The sequence below is a fragment of the Pseudopipra pipra genome, chromosome 2, assembly GCF_036250125.1.
Source record: "Pseudopipra pipra isolate bDixPip1 chromosome 2, bDixPip1.hap1, whole genome shotgun sequence".
In the NCBI taxonomy this organism is placed as follows: domain Eukaryota; kingdom Metazoa; phylum Chordata; class Aves; order Passeriformes; family Pipridae; genus Pseudopipra; species Pseudopipra pipra.
In genome coordinates, this window is record NC_087550.1 from 62,548,042 (window position 1) to 62,567,172 (window position 19,131).

General features: G+C 42.3%; 1 protein-coding gene across 1 annotated transcript; it reads left to right on the forward strand.

The window, feature by feature from the left end:
* The first annotated feature begins 1,464 nt into the window (after positions 1-1,464).
* Positions 1,465-17,897, forward strand: CDADC1 (cytidine and dCMP deaminase domain containing 1). The gene is made up of 9 exons (XM_064647299.1): positions 1,465-1,639; positions 5,144-5,238; positions 6,776-6,953; positions 7,775-8,353; positions 10,325-10,374; positions 11,429-11,598; positions 12,615-12,804; positions 13,456-13,516; positions 14,721-17,897. Exons 1-9 carry the CDS (start codon positions 1,480-1,482, stop codon positions 14,792-14,794), a joined length of 1,557 nt encoding a protein of 518 aa, XP_064503369.1. The 5' UTR covers positions 1,465-1,479; the 3' UTR covers positions 14,795-17,897.
* The last annotated feature ends 1,234 nt before the right edge of the window (positions 17,898-19,131 follow it).

Consider the following 19,131-nt stretch of genomic DNA (forward strand, 5'->3'; position numbering starts at 1 on the left):
AGGAAGAGAAACAACAAAAACAACCAGCCCATTTCTACTGTCTTCCAACCTTTCTCTCACTTTGGGTAGTCAAAGAAACAATCCCAGAGCGAGTCTTCCTGAGCCTGAACATCAACTCATACAAGAAGAAGAGTTTTGGTCTGCTTACAACAGCCACGACATATAAATTAAAAATTAAAAAAGGATTAATCCTCATAGCTTGCTCTACACTGACAATGACAAGGTCTTGCTCATTGTCTTACAGAGGTTTGATCACCATATCATCAATCTGCACTGGAAAGACAGTTTCTAACATCAAAACACCACTTGGTAAAGTTCTGCTCCTGTTCCACAGAGGAAGCCAGCAGCACAGGTGAAAAGCTGGATTTTGCCAGAGTAACATCTCCCTTGAAGAACACTTGTGCTGCAGCAATGACTGACAGGAACATGATTTTCCACACACTTAGCCAAGGCAGTTAAAAGAGGAAAACATTTTGCAGGGAGCAAGAGAGAGATGATCCCAACATGTGGAAAAACCCTGCGCTATGAGCCATCTGTTTTGCAGCCGGCTATGGGAGCAACTTCTGAGCTGGGAGCAGATGCTGACCCAGCTTTGGGGTCCTGACCAGAATGCCCTTTGGATCCCTTTTTTACTGTGGGAGGCCACCAAGGGCCAAGTAGGGGATGGGGCCAGTCTGGGATGGGGCAGCTGTGCAGGGACATCCCGGGAATGGGGCGGCATGACAGCCACGTCTAAGCACCCGGTGACCCCAGACAAGTGACCCCCTGCTGGGCAAAGGGGTGGGAGGGGGGGAAGGGGTGTGAGGTGTATGTGGTGAGGGCACCACAATGTAAGAAAGACATTAAGCTGTTAGAGAATGTTCAAAGGAGGGCAACGAAGATGGTGAAGGGCCTTGAGAGGAAGCCGTATGAGGAGCGGCTGAGGTCACTCGGTCTGTTCAGCCTGGAGGAGACTGAGGGGAGACTTCCTTCCTTGCAGTCCACAACTTCCTCATGAGGGGAAGAGGAGGGGCAGGCACTGATCTCTTCTCTGTGGTGACCGGTGACAGGACCCGAGGGAATGGCACGAAGTTGTGACAGGGGAGTTTTAGGTTGGGTATCAGGAAAAGGTTCTTCACCCAGAGGGGGAGTGGGCACTGGAACAGGCTCTCCAGGGAAGTGGTCACAGCACCAAGCCTGACAGAGTTCAAGAAGCGTTTGGACGATGCTCTCAGGCACATGGTGTGACTCTTGGGTCTGTCCTGTACGGGGCTAGAAGCTGGACTTCGATTATCCGTACGAATCCCTTACAACTCAGCACATTCCCGTACTCCAGCGTTAACACCCCGTTCCCGAGGGCAACCCGACCCCCGCCGAGAGCCACCGCCCCACCCAGCCAACCCCGCCCCCCGTCCGTAGCCGCTGCCCATTGGCCGAGCTGCCCGCCCGTCAGCGCCGTTGCCGTGGGGACGGCACCGCCCTGCGGGAGGAGGGGCCGCCATGGGGGCGGGGCCGCCATGGAGGCGGAGCGGGGCCGGCGGGGGGCTCCGGGCGGCACCGGCACCCATGCACGGCGCGGAGGAAGCGGCGGCGGGGGGGCCGCGGGCGAACGTGGCGACCACGGCAAGCACGGCGAGCACGCAGACCGACAGCATGGCCGGTGAGCCGGGCTGCGTGGGGGGCGGGCCGGGGCCTGCCCCGCCGTGAGGGGGCCGTGGCCGCGCCGCGCTGACGGCGGGGCGGGACAGGGGGGTGTGAGGGGGTGTGCGCTGACCGGCCTCCCGCGGGTCTCTCCTCACCCGCCGCGTGCTCCCAGGTGTTTAACGAAATGCCTCGGTTTGTCCTCTCCTCAGGAGGCTCTTCCCGCCTTCCTGGGGCTGTTCGGAGCCCCCTCCTTCCCCCTCCTTTGCTGCTGCTTCAGAGAGTTCTCCTGCCCCTCAGTGGAGATATAGATAGATAGGTATACACACACATATATGCATACATATATGTACACATAAACATACATATATAGAGAGCATGTATACACACTATATATACTATATATATATACACACTATATATGTACATATAAAGTGTGTCTGTATATATAAAAAGTGTATATATATATTTAGATATATAAAGGATGCATATACTTATATGTATAGTGTATATATAAGCATATATATACCTATATATAAGAATATATACTTTATGTATACAGTTTATGTATACTATATCTAGTGTATATATATAAAGTGTATATATATATACTTATATATGTTATAGTATATGTAAGCATATGCATATATATGCAAGAAAGTATATATATATATTTATATATATATCCTCCCTCCTCCCCCACCCCTGCTTGGCAGCACCCTTCTCCATAAGGGCCTTTTGATAACATAAGCTTGTATTTTGCTTCCCCACCCCCATCACAGTGATCTCTTTTTCCTCTCCTGTACCATGTATATTTGATAAATATAATAAAATGCAATGTGCATAAGAACACTTGCCTTCTAAGGGGTGTTTTCACTAACCCCAAGTTACAGCAGGGCCCAAGTACGGATTTAGTAGAGAGCAACTTCCTCTCAAGGCTGGGAGTGCCCAGATGAAGCAGATCCTGACAGATTTCATAGATCCCATCGCTGCGGTCCCGGGGAGTGGTGTGCTCATACAGATGTGGTGTATATATAGCTCCCACACTAAGCACCTTGACAGGGCTGCCAGGTCTCTGATGGGTAAATGGGTTTTGTTTCTTCGTAGTTTTAAGGAAATCCTGCTTCCAAGCAAGCAAAAATGATGAACACTGAAAATAGGTTTTAGTTTCCATTTCCCAGGCAGTACAGTGATGTCACCAGTATCCTTCTCCTTGATGGTGTCAAAGCACTTCTTATAAGCCTTACAGACTTTGGACTAAGAATTTCTGCATTACAGACATGGCAGAATCCTGTATCTGAGCCATGTCTGGATGGGCAGTGCCCTGCTCCTGTTTGCTTGCAAGTGCAGGAGCAGTGGAGTTTTTGTCACTAGCCTTCACAGCATGCTTTCCCTGGAGCATGCTTTGCCTCACTGAAGCAGGACTCATAACCTGGAGGAATAAAATCATACCTTTGTGTGAAGTAGGGAAGCTGTGGGCTTAATACACCTGAAAAGAGCACTCCTTTTATACTTGGTTTTACTCTCAGTAGCAGAGAGCCTGATTCCTCTACTTCCCCAGTCTTCTGTAGTTGCTTTAATTCTATAAGATGTCTTTTGCCTTTTTCTGGTTCACTTTAATCGGCAATCTTTGCACTCTGTTGAACCTAAAGGAGTGTTTAAGTACCTAAGTGAGTAAAGATACAAACACGTAGATATAATAACTGTAACCACAGGTCTTTCCTTTTTCATCATAATATTCTCCTCCTTCTCATTACAAATTCATGTCAACTCACAACAGTGATGTTGTGATGTACATTCTTCAGTTTGTTTCCCATGTGTTTTGACAGGTTGCATTCAGGTTAGGTCCAAGAAAACAAACAGTAATTAAAACTCTTTTGTGGTGTATTCTAAGTCTACTCTGTATGTCAAATAATGCAAATAACCCTCTGTCATGTAATCCATGAGGGTATATGTATGAGTTGGTATAAGTTGCTTTGTTTCTTTTAACCTGCTATCTGGGAACTGTACCTGCTTGTGCTACAACAGTAGTGTGTGCTGCCTGCCATATACATTTTGAGCACACCTTGTACCCCTTCCAGTGCTTGTGTGCAGTGGAATAGCAGAGCTGAACAGCCTAAGGAGTAGTGAACAATGTGGCATCAGATGGTGCTGCTCACAGGCCTATATTTGCTTTCCAAACCCACACTTCTGTGTCAAAAAAGCTGCTAAAATACTGTCTGAAAATGGTATTTCAGTTATGGATTCCATATGTTTATCTGCTGTCCTAATTGTTTTGGTTCACAGACATGTCATTAAACGAACCCTCTCCCCCACCCAAGCAATCTTAGTATGTGATTATATCTCTTCCAAACTGCTGGAACTACTTAAAGAATGTTTTCCTCTATTGTATTCTATTCTTGTCTCTGCCTTTTCCCCCTTTGCAAAAACTGTAACGTTTGTGGGAAAGGACAAAACCAGAAATAGTACTATTGTCAGACAGCACACATGAGACCTGCAGAGGAATATGTGTTCATTACAGCTCTCTGTAAACACCCCTGAAATAGGGACTGGAACTTTTTTGAAGACTTAATTACCTTCTTTCCAAGTATGAGGCAAGACAGCTTCACATCTGGAACAGTGCAAGCTTTGCTGAGCAGTGCAGTACTTCCTCCTTTTTCCCTTGTGAGACGCTCAGTACTGCTGAGCACTGATCCTCACAGGACCATGTCCAGATTTTTAGTAGCACAGCACAGTGCAAGTTGCTGGTCCAAGAAGGGATTCTTTGCCACCACCTCTTTGGTTATTTTGTCAGAAGTGACAGCCTGAGCAAAAGGTTTAAATTTTTGTAGAAATCTAACCAAAATCTGCTTAGTAAAAGTCCAGAAGCAGGATCTCCACAACTGATGTAACTGGAAGGTTTCACAATGGCTACCCAGGGAAGTGGTGGATTCTCCATCCCTGGAGGTTTTTCAGACGAGACTGGATGAGGCACTTAGTGCCATGGTCTAGTAACCACGGCAGTGTTGGATCAAGAGTTGGACTTGATGATCTCAGAGATCCTTTCCAACCCAGCTGATTCTATGATTCTATCCCCTCTTGCTGCAGGTGTCAGTGTAAGATCATGATGCATGCCTAGGTGTTTCTGCTCTCTTTTGTGGTGAGCCTGAAGCTGAATCAGAAGCTATGTCTCAGATTCTGTAACCATCTGTGAACCATTTGAGCACAGTTATGTGGGATCTGATGATCTGATCTGTGATTTCTGCTCTTCACCTCTTAGTAGAATTAATTCACTGAATTTCAATGAAAGCTTCATCACTTCCTCTTGTTGCACAGATCTGATCTCTGCATCCAGATGTGTGCATCCTGAGTGACTGCCCTGAAGAGGACTGTGTGGATTTAGCTGATGAAACAGCAGAAGGGGTTGATGAACCAGCTTCTGTTGCAGCTGTGGTGTAGAAGACTTGAAAAACAATGTTCAGTAATGTGGAGTTTCTTTATAAATATTCTCTAATAAATATTTCATTTTTCCTTCAAATGACAGGTCAAATGCCAAGACTTTCTAAGGTCAATCTTTTTACTTTATTGAGTCTCTGGATGGAGCTCTTTCCCTCGTCTGAACAATGGAAAAAATCACAGGTAAAATGTCTATACTCACTGTTAATTGGTCTTTCTGAACAGCTCCTGCAATGAACTTAACCCAACTGCTCTTTACATGACAGATAGTCCAGACAAAAAAACCCAACCCCCCCCCCCAACAACAACAACAAACTAGTAAACTTTTTGCAATTATTTCTTAGAAGTACAAAAAAATCCAGTGGTGGGAGAAGAGTAGCAAAATGAGTGAATAGCATGCTATTTCTGAAAAACTTTGAAATACAAGATATATTCCCAAGGGGTGAAGCAAGCACTAAAAAATGGTGGGTATTTTTAAGAGCATAACAAAGGAGGAATGGTGTATACCGTGAGTATGCTAATTATGACTTTAAAGTCAATGTAGTCAATGGTGTAGAGATACTCTTTTAGAATTACAGTGTCATGATTGTAGTAGATCAGTTCTCTTATACAGTGGAGGTGCACACAACTACTTGAAATGTTTGCTGATAAAGGACTTGTAGGTAACTAGTGACAATGAAAAGAAACTGTGCTTGAGAATGGGTCTTCTAAATAGCAGCCTGTTACTGTTACACTTCAAAGTAGAGGGGCATTTTCGGAGTGTCTTGGGACAGGGTGTTTCCTTTTGTGATCAGACTTCTTATTGCACTATTTAAAATGATTACTACATTTTGCAGAGCATACCCCTATGCTAAGATCCATAGCACATTATCAGCCAGGGAAAGGAAAGACAGGAAAATTACTTGAGTGAAAATTAGGCCTAATTTTCAGAGCTTGGTGTGCTAGATCTGAAAGAAGGGTAGACGAGGAGCACCAGACAGACTTCAAAAGCAGTTTGAAATTCAGTAATTCAGTAAGAAATGGCTCTTGGGTTGTGGGTAGGGCTTTCGTACAGCCTCACTTCTGTAACCACAAAGCAACTGAATAATTTACAGATCTAAGGCAACAGTGTTCAGTAGCAGCTGGATTGTCTGATGAGATCTGTTTCACCAGCTTCATCAAACTAGCTTGTATCCAGTTTCCTCACAATACGTGGGAATTCAGTTGTAATAGCTCTTGTATGTGGTATACAGAGCTTTTTCATTGAAGATCCTTTAGAACTAGGATTCATTTCCATTAAAGAAGAGACTGAAATAAAGCTGGAGAAGCTATTGGTTCCCTCCGTGGTCAAGCTTAAGACAGAAATTAAATTTATGAGCATTTCCAGATGCTGGCTGATTCAGAGGGGATTTCAGCTATAATTGATAGAATCTTCTTTACTCCTTCTGGATTTTGTTATGGGCAAAACAATGACCAGAAAAAATCAGGAATTTGTGACAAGTTCCTATTTGGAGTTTGAAACAAGCACTGGTGTTAACAGGCACATGTGGAAAAAAAAACCAACAACAAAAAATGTGTAGGAAAGTGTATCAGAGATTGTTTAATGGTTCATATTACAACTTGTACTGAAGAACTCTGCTGATGGTTGCATATTGTTACTCAAGGAAGACCTGTAACATCTCTGTGGTCTTCATGTTGAAAAAAAGTAAAATAATAATAATAGTAATGCATTTTTCTGTAGGTGAAGAAGAGTGGTCTAGTTGTGGTGAAAAACATGAAGATTATTGGTCTTCATTGTTCCAGTACAGACTTGCATGCTGGCCAGATTGCACTCATTAAACATGGATCAAGACTTAAAACCTGTGATCTTTATTTTTCCAGAAAACCATGTTCAACTTGTTTAAAAATGATTGTAAATGGTAAGCAATGACTGTAGTAGAATAGGAGTAAATGTTATGCTCGTGGTGCATGCTATCAGAAAGCCTGTTTTCTCTTTGGACTCTCCCAGTTGTGAATGCCAGTCCCTAACTTGTGTAGACTGCACTGATATTTTCCAAGAGTCAGTGTACATCTCCTGGAGCTGATGGTCAAGGCACTAGGGTTTGCTCCCGAGAACCTGTTTCTCTGTGCAGCTGTTATTATTGGTGGTCCTTTGTCTCTCAGGTGGGCTGCACTGCTGAGATTCTGACGTACCTGTTGCACTTTGCCAGAGCATCCCTAAGCCTGATGAAAAGGCCTAGGTTGCTACATGTTTCCTTGCCTTCCCATGGCTTATTAGTAACACTGGAGGAAGGGTGGTTTTTATGAGAGAAAGAAATCACAGGGAGTACTTAAGGGTTTCCTTTTCCCAAGGGAGATGAAGACAAGCCAGATTATTCACTTCCTGAAATTCTGGTACACCCCTTCTGCAAATACTGATTTTTAATCTCAGCAGCAACATCTATTAGTGCTAACTTTTTTTGTGTGTTGCTAATGTAGCTGTTGTAGGTAAGATGCAAAGTTAGGCTCTCGCAAAGATCTTAGAACTTGGGAAACTCCAATTTTTGTCTATAGTCTGATTATCAAGCCAGATAACCCCTTGATACTTGTATCTACCAGCATTTTTCTGTCCGGACTCACCTTAAACAGCACTCAGGCCTTAGAGGAGTAAAACCTGGGTTAGGCAATAGTGTGTTGAATATGAGTTTTGTGTTCCACTGTACTCGCATGGTTCCTTTTGCTGCATTATCTTCTCTTCCAGCCGGGGTGAACAGGATTTCTTACTGGCCTGCAGATCCTGAAATCAGCTTGCAAAACGAGGCGTCCAGTCCCACGAGTACTGATGATGCAAAGTTAGATGCCAAAGCAGTAGAAAGACTGAAATCAAATAGTCGTGCTCGTGTGTGTGTGCTGCTTCAGCCTTTGGTGTGCTATATGGTGCAGTTTATTGAAGAAACTTCCACCAAGTTTGATTTCATTCAGAAAATAGCAAAATCACAGCCTGACTGTAATACTGACTTTTATACTGCGTGTAGACAAGAGAGAATAAAAGAGTATGAAAGCTTATTCCTAATTTCAAATGAGGAAATGCACAAGCAAATATTGATGACAATGGGACTGGAGAACCTCTGTGAAAATCCATACTTCAGCAACCTTAGGCAAAATATGAAAGATCTTGTCTTGGTCTTGGCAACAGTGGCTGCCAGTGTCCCCGTCTTTGGATGTTTTGGATTTTACAGTTGTGAATCACCAAAAACAAATGAAACAGATGAGCAGTGTTTGCCCCAAGACGTTGCAAGGCACTGTATGATACAAGCCAGGCTCCTTGCGTATCGGACAGGTGAGTTGTTACAGCAGCAGAACAAGGATGGGTCTCATGAGTAGAGAAAGTTCCTGATTTCAGTCTTATTCTTCCAAATGCTTCCTTGAGCAAGCTGTGGAACTCCATTCCTACATGTGTGAAACAGGTGCAGCAGTAATAGTAAAGAGTCCACAGGGGTACCTAGTATTGTGTGTGAAAGCTTTCCAAGAGAAAATCAGTGCAGGTATTTCACATACAGTGCTGGCAAACCCTGCCCTGCCAACGTGTCCAACATCCTACTGAAAACAGAACAGAATGACATTTACATTCTTCAAGCTGCTCTGAAGGCTCTTTTTACTGAGGTTTCACAAGATGCTTCTGTTATCAAATAAATGCCAATATTTCAAGCAGATTATGTACACTTCAGAAAAAAAGCAGTGAAATAATATCCTTTCAGTAGGGCATTAAGTACAGTTATATCAAGTCTCCTAGTTCTAATCTTCTTAGTAGAAGTGCTTATATATCTGATTTTTTTTTTTTTTGCACAGATGCTGGAGTTTTATGTACAGGCTTCTGGGGTGGAAGGATATTTATTACTCTCTCTTGATAGAGATGACTTCTGTTTGCTACTTTATTCTCTCTGGGTAGCCACATAGTAAACCAATAAGTTCTTCCAGAGAACAGAATATGGAGACTTAAAACTTGGTGGTACTCCTTGGTGATGTTTTTGTCCTCCAGATATGACAGTTGCTTTTTCTAAACCATTGTAAACAAATAGAGAGTACATACATAAAGGTTAAACCAAAACTAATCCCCCAATACACACACACACAAACCCAACCTATCAAGTTAGGTACCCTCCACAGATTTGCTCTCCAAAAATTGCAGAGGAGATTGCATTTTTTTAGATGCAATTCAGAAGTTTTACGGAACCAGTTGTGAGTTCTTTGTACAGCTACTGTTGTACTGAACAAGATGGAATGGCCAAACTTGAGTACTCATTCTTGAGGCAGCAAGATTCAGTTTTATGTGTGGTTTTTACCCTGGACTCAGGTCTGCTTTTTGAGGAAACTCTTATTCCACTTTAATCCTGTAATGAAATTAAAACAAATAGCAGCCCCCCCCATATTTAGATGCTTCACATTATTATATAGATGGATATAAGGGGAGCAAGATCATAGGATATTTTCTATGTGCTGATGATAATCAGTGATTATCATTTTTATCACTTCATCAGTGACTAATAAATATGCAGAATATAAAAAAAGTTCCCATAAAATATATCTTTGGCAGGAAAGACCCTTTTTGAGTGATTCAGTATGGTAGTGATGCTAAGGATGATGGAAATGATTAATAGAAACAGTGTGTTCTACAATATCAATCAATGGAAGCCTGAAACATTTTTTTCTCCTTGATATGCTCTGTCTTAATTGGTCAAGACTCTCATCAGTCGCTACTGTGGAGGATTTCCAGGTTCCATAAAAACCTTCCAAGTCACATAATGAAAGTTGGGTACCAGTTTTCCTGCATATAACACACACCCCAAAATCCAGTGGTTAATATTTTGTCTCTGAATTGGGTATAAAATACAACTAATTTTGATAGGAATTCAGACTGCAGAACCATGAACTTAAAAGAATGGCAGAAATAAAGTAATTAAATTAAGTAGTAAACAATAAGGTTTTTATCAGTTTGCTGTCTCACATCAGTGAACCTGTCCACGAACATTCTTGGCACACATTTTCTTACCTATGTGTTGGTTGCTTTGTTGCATTTTCAAACAAATGTACACAACTAAGTCTCAGAATGACTGCCTTGCAGTTAAAGCACACCCTGCTTTTACAGGAGACTCATATGATTTCAAAGCTCTTAATCTTTCTGCATTTCTTTCCTCCTGTCCACAAAGCAACAATAAATGTTATTCCTTGCTCTAGGATGTCATATGTTAATGTATAGGTAATTCGGAACTGCTTTATTTGTTATTTACTCCTAAAATGTTATGTATTTTAGAGGATCATAAGACAGGAGTTGGAGCTATTATTTGGGCAGAAGAAAAATCAGTAAGTATTGAAAAAGTTACTTTTTCTTGCACTCAAAACTCATACACTTGCTTTGAACTTTTTATTTACCATTATACACCTCTGTTTTTCATGCAAACACACAGCACTATAGAAAGCTTGCACTTCTCGTGCTTTAGTAACTAAGTTAATGACTAGTTCACTGTTATGCTTTTAGATGAAGGGGAAATATAAATGATTTTAGTAACTACTACAGTATCTCCACCTGGACTTTCAGTGTGCCTGCTTCCCTAGTCATTGTCAGTTATTCCAGGTATCCTGGCTACAAGGTTTTGCCACAGCTGCTGATTGGGCAGCATGTGCCTACTCTGCAAGATCCCTCTTTGCAGCTTTTTTTTGGAGAGGTCTCAGTGCAATTATAGCCTGACAATCTCTTGAGGATATTTGTTGTACTTGAAATGCTGTACTGGCTTTAGCACTTTCCTTTTTGCATGAAAGTGGTATTTTTCTGCAGATATTGTTACGGTGCTTTTTCCCATCCAAACATAAAGGTTTTATTTCTTTATGTCTCTCATTATGCATGTTACCAGTCCCAGGAAGCCTCATTCTTCATGCAGGTGCAACATACTCTTCATTTGTTTTTAGCATCCAGTCATCAGCTGCTTACTGCTGTTTTGTTTCTTGTTCTGGTTTCAATTGCTCTTTGCTGCTTATCGGCCCACTGGTCGCTGGGTCTGTTGAGAGGGAGATGAAACACCATCTCTGGCACATCAGGGATGAACTCCAGTTGTCTTTAATTTTATACATTGCAGACTAAGTCCTTCAGATTTCTTGTCACTGCTATCTTATTACTTGCCAAAAGGAAAGCCTCTAAAGCCTGATTCAGCATAACTGAGATGTTACACTTTGCCTGTGTGGGTCCTACAGAGCCCGGTGGAAAAGCTCCATACAGACATGGAGCAGTTTGCAAGAGCTGAGCTCTCTTTCAACTGCTGTAACTTGGCTGAACTGATAATGTGACAGCATACATTGCACAGCACTTTGACTGAGAACAGTTTAAATACCTCCAAATTTGGTGCTTTGCTTACTGTTGCAGAGAAGCTGTGATGGAACAGGAGCAATGTACTTTGTAGGCTGTGGTTACAATGCCTTTCCTGTTGGATCTGAATATGCTGATTTTCCACACATGGATGATAAGCAAAAAGATCGTGAAATCAGAAAGTTCAGATATATTATACATGCGGAGCAGAACGCCTTGACATTCAGGTAAATGGGCTTATTTTTACCACTGAAAAGAATGAGATGGTTCAGAAAGAATTCAGTGGCAAATGCGTGTCATGGTTTAAGCCCAGCTGGCATCTGAGCACTGCACAGCTGCTGGCTCTTCCCCCCTCTCCTGGTGGAATGGGGAGGAGAATCAAAAGTAAAACTTATGGGTTGAGATGAGAACAGTTTAATAATTGAAACAAATTAAGATATTATAATAATAGTAATACTAATAAGGAAAAAACAAGTGATGCATGATACAATTGCTCACCATTCACTGATCAATGCCAGACTCCCTCTGAGTAATTCCCCCAGTTTACTTACTGGACATGACACTGTGGTATGGAATATCCTTTTGGTCGATTTGGGTCACACATCCGCCTTCTTGTGCAGCTCCTTATTGGCAAAATATGAGGCACAAAAAAAGTGCTTGATTCAGAGTAAGCACTTCTTAGCAACAACTAAAACGTCAGTGTGTTATCAACATTATTCTCCTGCTAAATCCAAAGCACAGCACTGTACCAGCTACTGAGAAGAAATTAACTTTGTCGCAGCCAACACCAGGACAATGCTGATGAAGTGTGGGTTGCAATCACAGCTTTGTTTATGCCTATGATGTAGAACTTGGATGTGTGTGGAAACCAGCCAACTCCTGGGGTTTCTTCAGACTTCTCAAGTGAACCTGTTTTTTGAAGGATATTCACTCCTTCAGTTACTGTTCAATACAAGCTACTGCCTCTGCTTCCTGCTAGACCATGCTATAACCTGAAATACAGAAGTGTGGCAGTTGATGAGGCTTCCAGCAATGATATGTGTGGAGACATGGAATGAGTGTTTTGTTCACAGATAGTAAAACCAAACCAGATATCATTGTGTACTTGTGCACTTGATAAGAAATAAGATGCTTCTGAGAGTAGATAACACTTCTTTGCTTCCTCTTCTGAGGTGTCAAGTTTGTCACAATTCAAAGCCATCAAGATACGAACTCTGAAATTCTGTTTTCTGACTGCTTGTAGATGTCGAGAAATAAAGCCAGACGAGAGAAGCATGATATTTGTGACAAAGTGTCCATGTGATGAATGTGTCCCTTTAATTAAAGGGGCTGGTATCAAGCAGATCTATGCAGGAGATGTTGATGCTGGAAAAAAGAAAGCAGACATATCCTATATGAAGTTTGGTGAACTTGAGGGTGTAAGCAAATTTACAGTAAGTGTCTAAATATAGTATATTCTAAAAACCGTGGGCAGAAGTGATGGGAGAGTAGAGTGAGCAGTCATCTGCAGCCAGCATAGGGGAGCACTGTGCTGTCAAGTCAGGTGAATGGAATTGAGAGGTTGCTCTGTCCCAGTACTGGGGAGAAGTGCTGTGCCATATGGCAGATGGTGGAGCCAAATGTCTCTATTTTCTGTATCTACAGTGGGGGTTTCCCTCTTCCTTTTTTGCTGTAGTTTGAGGTGGTCTCTTCGCACTCTGAAGTTCTCCAAAGCCTCCCCTGTCACAGCATGGCAGCTGATGTGGGAGATCACTGCATGATTTTGTTGGCCCTTCCAGCAGCTCCTGAAAGAGCTGCAGTGCATTTTGAAGGCAGCCAAGTGCACCTGCACTCAGTGCTCACCATGATGAACTGCAGCACTGTTGAACAGGCTCATTTCCCCTTCTCAAGGGAGTAAATGTCTACACATTCCTTATCAGTTAGTTATCCTCAAAGCAAGTGTGTGTTCAAGGGGGAGCCCTTCATTTCTCACCTCACCCCCAGTCATGCCTCACAGTGTAGGTCTTTAGGGTACTTTTCTTTCCTCCCTTTGCTCCTTATTCTGTCTTCTGGAATAAGTAAATGTTTTCTTCTTCTTTTATCAGTGGCAACTAAATCCATTGTACTCTAATGCCCTTGAATTCCATGACCCTACAGCCAGGGAAAGTAAGTATTTTCTCATTAATTCATTTTATGACTGAAGTCAATAAGTGAGATCACGTTTTAAACAAACCTGAATTCCTCTGTGATTGATTAGTCTTAGTTAATCTTGTTTTCAATGAGTTAAATTTTGCTATGAAAACTTCTCTGAGTTTTTCGAATAAGTAGGTGAACCAACTGTAAGTCAAAACCAAGCTTGTTTTAACAAATGCTTGGCATTGACACACACGTCACAAAATCTAGTAATGCAGTTATCAAGGTCATTGCCATGCTGTTTTGCATATAGATCATTTCAGACTACTTCATCATGTTTTAAATTTTGTTCTATAAAGGGTGCCATTATTTTTCAGGAGAAATCGGACTCCTCCAAGTCATTTAAATATGTTATGCAGAACATTTCAGTGCTTCTTATGTGTTTGTGTGTATATACACATGTATAATATAAAGGTCACAATATCCTAGTCATTGCACACCCTTTGTAGCAAGGGAGCTGTCATCTCCTGAAAACAGAGTTTAGATAAGTCTTTCTTTGAAGCCTTTTTTTGCTATAAAAGGGACCCGCCAAAGGGATCTTCTGTCAGCTACCAATCCTTAAAATGTTTCTCACCAAGAGAGGAAAATAACGTGGAAAAAGCAGCTAAATAATTTTTGTGCCGCGAGCAGGAAGATACAGAGTGTAAAGATAGGGAGTTGGCAGTTGCTCAAAGCACTGACTACTGTGATAGGGGCATTAGAAAAGACTGAAGGTGTTTTTTGTGGCACACGAATAGCCATGTACTCCGTGGAGAAGTCTCTTCATTAGCTATTTCCTTATGGGCTGGGGGAAAGGGGGGAGGGAAGGGCTCAGAGCAGTGTTTATGCCACTAGTGATCACTGCAAAATGTTAGGGCTTGTTTGTCCCTTCCTCTGTTAATGGTTTTTAGGCCCAGCTGGAGAAAGATTCATCCTGGGGTACTTTGTTTGATGACCTTTAAGGAGGCTCATTTCTCTAATGTTTTAGTATGGCGTGCTTGCATTTTCAACACTGAACTGTTTTAAGTTGCTCTCTTTTCTTAGTATGTTCCTCTTAGCTGTGCTTACTGTGTGTTCCTCTGTGAGGGAACTCCATCCCCTGCCCACCTCCAGTGTTATTCCGGTGTGCCTGTCTGTGTTGAGTATTTAGACTGTACTTGCTCTTGTATTAATGTTTGACGCATATTTTTTTCTTTAGATGGGGTCCAGAAAACAAAATCGCTGGATGACCAGCTGCACCAAAACAAGAAACTGTGTCTTGGTCACTATTGAATAATTAAGCACTTCTGCAGTCTTGCTTCATACTTTTTATAATACAGCCTGTTTGCACTTTCAAATAAGGAACAGTTTTATTTATTGTTTGGAAAGTGAATTTTAAAACACGTTTATTTATGATGTCTTTAATGTTTTATGGAATTACCTGAAGGTCTTTTTAATTTAGAAGCTCCTGGCGAAAAAATGCTGCTTGTATTTTCTGTGAAAGTAACTGGGTGGCTGATCATTGTTAACACATTAAAAAAAATACTGAAAGTTTGTTGCTGATAGATCAGAGTAAGAGTAAAATGATGTCTTATTTGCTTGGTGTATGGGTTGAGGGAATGGATTTCTAAGTTCTGGACTAGCAAAATGCAGAAATAAGCCCTAGTTCTTCAAATACAATGGTCAAGGGGATCTTCTAGGAAATGGTAGATAAATAAGCACCAGCAACTGTTTCTGTTCCTGAAAGTGGCTTTTGCTTCTCAGTCTGCTCTGCAATATAATAGGCACAAAACCATTGGGATAGCAATCATTGTTAGGTAAATGATTTGGATATCAATCTTGTCTCTCATACATACTGTCTCCCACCTACCATAGCAGCAGTTGTTTCGTGGTACTTGCCTTGCTGCTTTGTGTCCTTCCTCAAGTGCAGTCCATATGTTTTAATGAAGACAAAGATTAGCTTTGGTTTTTCTCAGCTTCTGGATGCAGGCCTAAAAGCATTTGGCTGTATGCATCTCACTGGCCCCTACATAAATGTGAAGATTGCTAGTGTTTTGGTTTTGTTAATCTTCACTAACAGGCTCCTAGGACTACAGAGGTGAATAAATTGCCAGTGTCCTGTTGTTTCTGAGATAGGATGATCTGTACCAGTGGAATAGTCCAAATCTTTTCAGGTGCCAATCTTTAATGTTGAGCAAGGGTGACATTAAAACGGCAGTGAAACTGCAGTCTAGTGCTTTTGCTAGTTTTGAGGGGGTAGGTAATGGGTAACCAGAACAATGAGTTGTACCCATCTTTTGAGAGGCCTCTCTCCTAATTCCCATCTGTTTCCTGCTTTGAATCTGACCTCTAGCTGTTTGTTTTAACAGATACCTCAAGACTTTTTGTTAACTCCTCTGCTGAGCTCTCAAGTGCAAATACCATAACACTTTTTTCTGCTGCTGCTGGTAGGATACATGAACAGCCCTTTTCCAGTTCTTTCATGCATTTTGTCTTTGCTGCCCTCCTTAAGGTCCTGGAAGGGGAATCATGTCTTAAGATACTGCTGTAAGTTGTCTTTGTTTCTTTTAGGTTTTGGAAAAGCTTGGAACTAGACAGCAAAGCTGTGATTGGATAGTGTGCAGAGCACCCGTAAAGTGATAATATTATTATATGGAATTTGTGCTCACCCAGTTTGGATACTGGTCCTGTAATTTAAGGTACAGTTCTTGATGCTTGGAGCTGCAGGAAGGAGCTGTGCTTCCCCATGGCTCATGGCATAGCTTCATTCTTGAGTACCTGGACTTTAGAACTGAGGAATGCTTATATCCTCTTACCATCATGAGAATTCACTCTTCCTGAAGCTGGAGAAGCTGCTGTTTCTCTGAGCCTAGTAAGAGTGAAGGCTACTTCAGGGCTGCTGGTTGAATGTGTTACGTGCAGGGCTGGCAGCAGAAATCTCACCAGGCTGACCTCCTTCACCACTGCTGCCTTGCCAAGCAGGATGCACACAGCTTCCTTTCCCAGAACCAGGTAGAGAGCGAAAGAGAAAAATCTGACCCTCTTTGTCAACTTAAGGTCATGATGGTGAAATCCATTTTTGCATCACACCTCAAAAGACTGCTTTCTCACCGTAGCTCATGGGGAAATTGCTGAGCTGCCACTTCACCAGGTCTTGTAATCCAGTGCTGAGGAACCTAGGTCCTGAATCTAGGATGAGCAGATCCAGCTGCAAGGGGATTAAGTTGTTGATCTGGGTACTGTATAAACCTCAGAAAGACAGTTTTTTTCTCTGATCAAGGATTCTATAGTTTCATTGTTTGCATCTTTCATATGAGGATAAAGTCAAATGTTGGAGTTTCATAATGGGTTTTTAAATCATAAATATCTTACTTCGACATATGTCCTCCTCACTTTTTATAAGCATCTTGTCTTAGAATAATTACTCTTGGCTTTTTCGACAGATCACTGCCCAAATTCAAGTCTGCCCTACTCCACCCACTGAAACCTTCTGGTTTCCATAATCCACTGGCAATACTCTTATACTTGAGGTAGAAGCAAGGAAAAAAACAGGACCAGGTTTAAGTTTGATCCTCTTCAAGTTTAATACTGATCAGTCTGCTGGTATTAAAATCAGTAAAATCTGTGTCTTTATATGAACAGCTGAAATCAAAAAGTCCCTGAAACATTATAGGTGGCCTGGATACACAGAGAAGTGGTCAAGATACAAGTCAAATATCACGCACATGAAATAACTACACTGCAGTAAACACTGCTGGTAACCTGTACTTCAGGAGGACTTAAGATTCTACCTTTACTTTAAATAACTTTTTTTTTAAAAGAGGATTTTTTTACAAAATTTTCTGTGAAACTTGCAATTGCTTGTAAGGCTGAAGGCTTGGAAGCCTGGCTTTATTTGCGTCTTGCTGTATTCTACAGATCCCTCCAGGTGCTCACAAATTTCTGTAGGCTCTGATTATCAATATAACCCTACTTCTTCAATTTTTACTGGAATTACAAAGTAGAGGCTATATCTTGGCCAACAGGGACAATGTGAATGGGGTTTCTGTCTCAGCCTGTGGACTCTGTAGGTGCTGCTGTGCTTGTCTGCTTACGAGGGAGAGCCATGGAAGATTGGACATCTCCTGCAGTGCTTATTTTGCAGATGAGCTCTAGGATGTTTGTTTCTTACATAAAAGTTACAAAGTATTTACTCAAGAAATGCTAAAGTTATATATTTTATATGTTCCATGTGCATTTTGTGTCTCTTCCATTCATTTCAGAACAATCATTTTAATTGCAGGTATTAACTATCAGTAATAATTTGGCCTCTTGACCAAGAATTACAGAAATTCACTGTTAATTGTCTGCCTTACAGCAAAACATGTTTTCTGCTAATAAATTAATCTGACAGTAAGTACTGAAGTGTATTTTTAAGTGCTTTGGATTATTAGGAACATTACGGAGTGCTTTGGAATGCTCACACCCCTTACTGGCCCAAAGCTCTCCTTGCTCCTGCAGCCCCAGCTGTTTGCTGAGCTGGATCGCCTGCCTCTGCACTGCCTGAAGAATTTGTCTCAACATGAGACTGTGCCTCCTGCCAGTCCCAGGGAAGGTCTGAGATCCCCCTCCTTGGGCCTGTGAGTATTAATTCCCTCTTCCTCAGGAGAGTAGGAAGTGCCTCAGAGAGCACTGCATGAGCTACCACCTCCACAGGCTGTTCCCTGGTTGGAGAGGATCAAAGCCGGTGAAGCTTTGACCATCCAGCAGTAAATTGGTCCCTGCTGCACTTCCTGCTTTGCTGCCCTGGATTGCCTGTATGGGCACACGCCGGTGTCCCAATTCCCAGTCACGCAGAGCAGAGCGGGATTGCTGTGGTGATCAGGGTCAACAGCTGTGAGAGTCTGTAGCATGAAGCAGGTGATGCTGGGGGTCTGACCCATCAGGGGTTTTACATCCACCTAGTTCCAGCCTGAGCACATGGGCTGAGGGCCTGATAGCCCGTGGAGTACATTAAGGGCTATTCCTACAGTTCATTTTCCTGTTAATCTGAAAGGAATCCACTCAGTGCACTCCAAGACTGGCTTGTGTCACAGAGTCACATGCAGTAAGCAGGGGGATTCATTTCAGAAGTGCTTTTGAACTGAAATGTCATTGTAGAAACACAGTGAACAGTCAGTGGGACACAGCCAGGCTGGCAGTGGGACAGGCTTCCCAGAGCCATGTTTAATGTGGGAACTACTCTGAAAAACTTTGTAGTCCTCTCAATAGATTTTTTTGTTTCAGTCACTGTGCCTGCAAACCAGACTTCAAATATCTGGCTTTAATTTGTTAGATCCAGTAAGTGACATTCCTTGGAGAATAGGAAACCAAAGAAGGCTGATGGTACGTGCTGATTTCAGATAGATCTGGATTACTGTTGTACTGGATCTGTATATCAGGTATTGATAGTGGGTGGCTTCAGGGGTGAGTTCTGTGAGATGGTGCCAGAAGTTTCCCCCACATGTGACACAGCCAGTGCCAGATGGATCCAGGACGGACACATTGCTGGTCAAGGCCAAGCCAATCAGTAATGGTGGTAGCGCCTCTGGGATAATAGATTTAAGAAGTGGGGGAAGTTACTGAACAAGAGCAGTTGTAGCTGGAGAGAG

Bases quoted from the DNA above. Each gene is read 5' to 3' on its own strand.
- CDADC1 (XM_064647299.1), top strand. From the start codon at position 1,480: ATGGGGGCGGGGCCGCCATGGAGGCGGAGCGGGGCCGGCGGGGGGCTC. The intron at 5,239-6,775 runs GTAAAATGTCTA...ATTTTTCTGTAG, and splicing joins AACAATGGAAAAAATCACAG to GTGAAGAAGAGTGGTCTAGT. The intron at 6,954-7,774 runs GTAAGCAATGAC...CTTCTCTTCCAG, and splicing joins TTTAAAAATGATTGTAAATG to CCGGGGTGAACAGGATTTCT.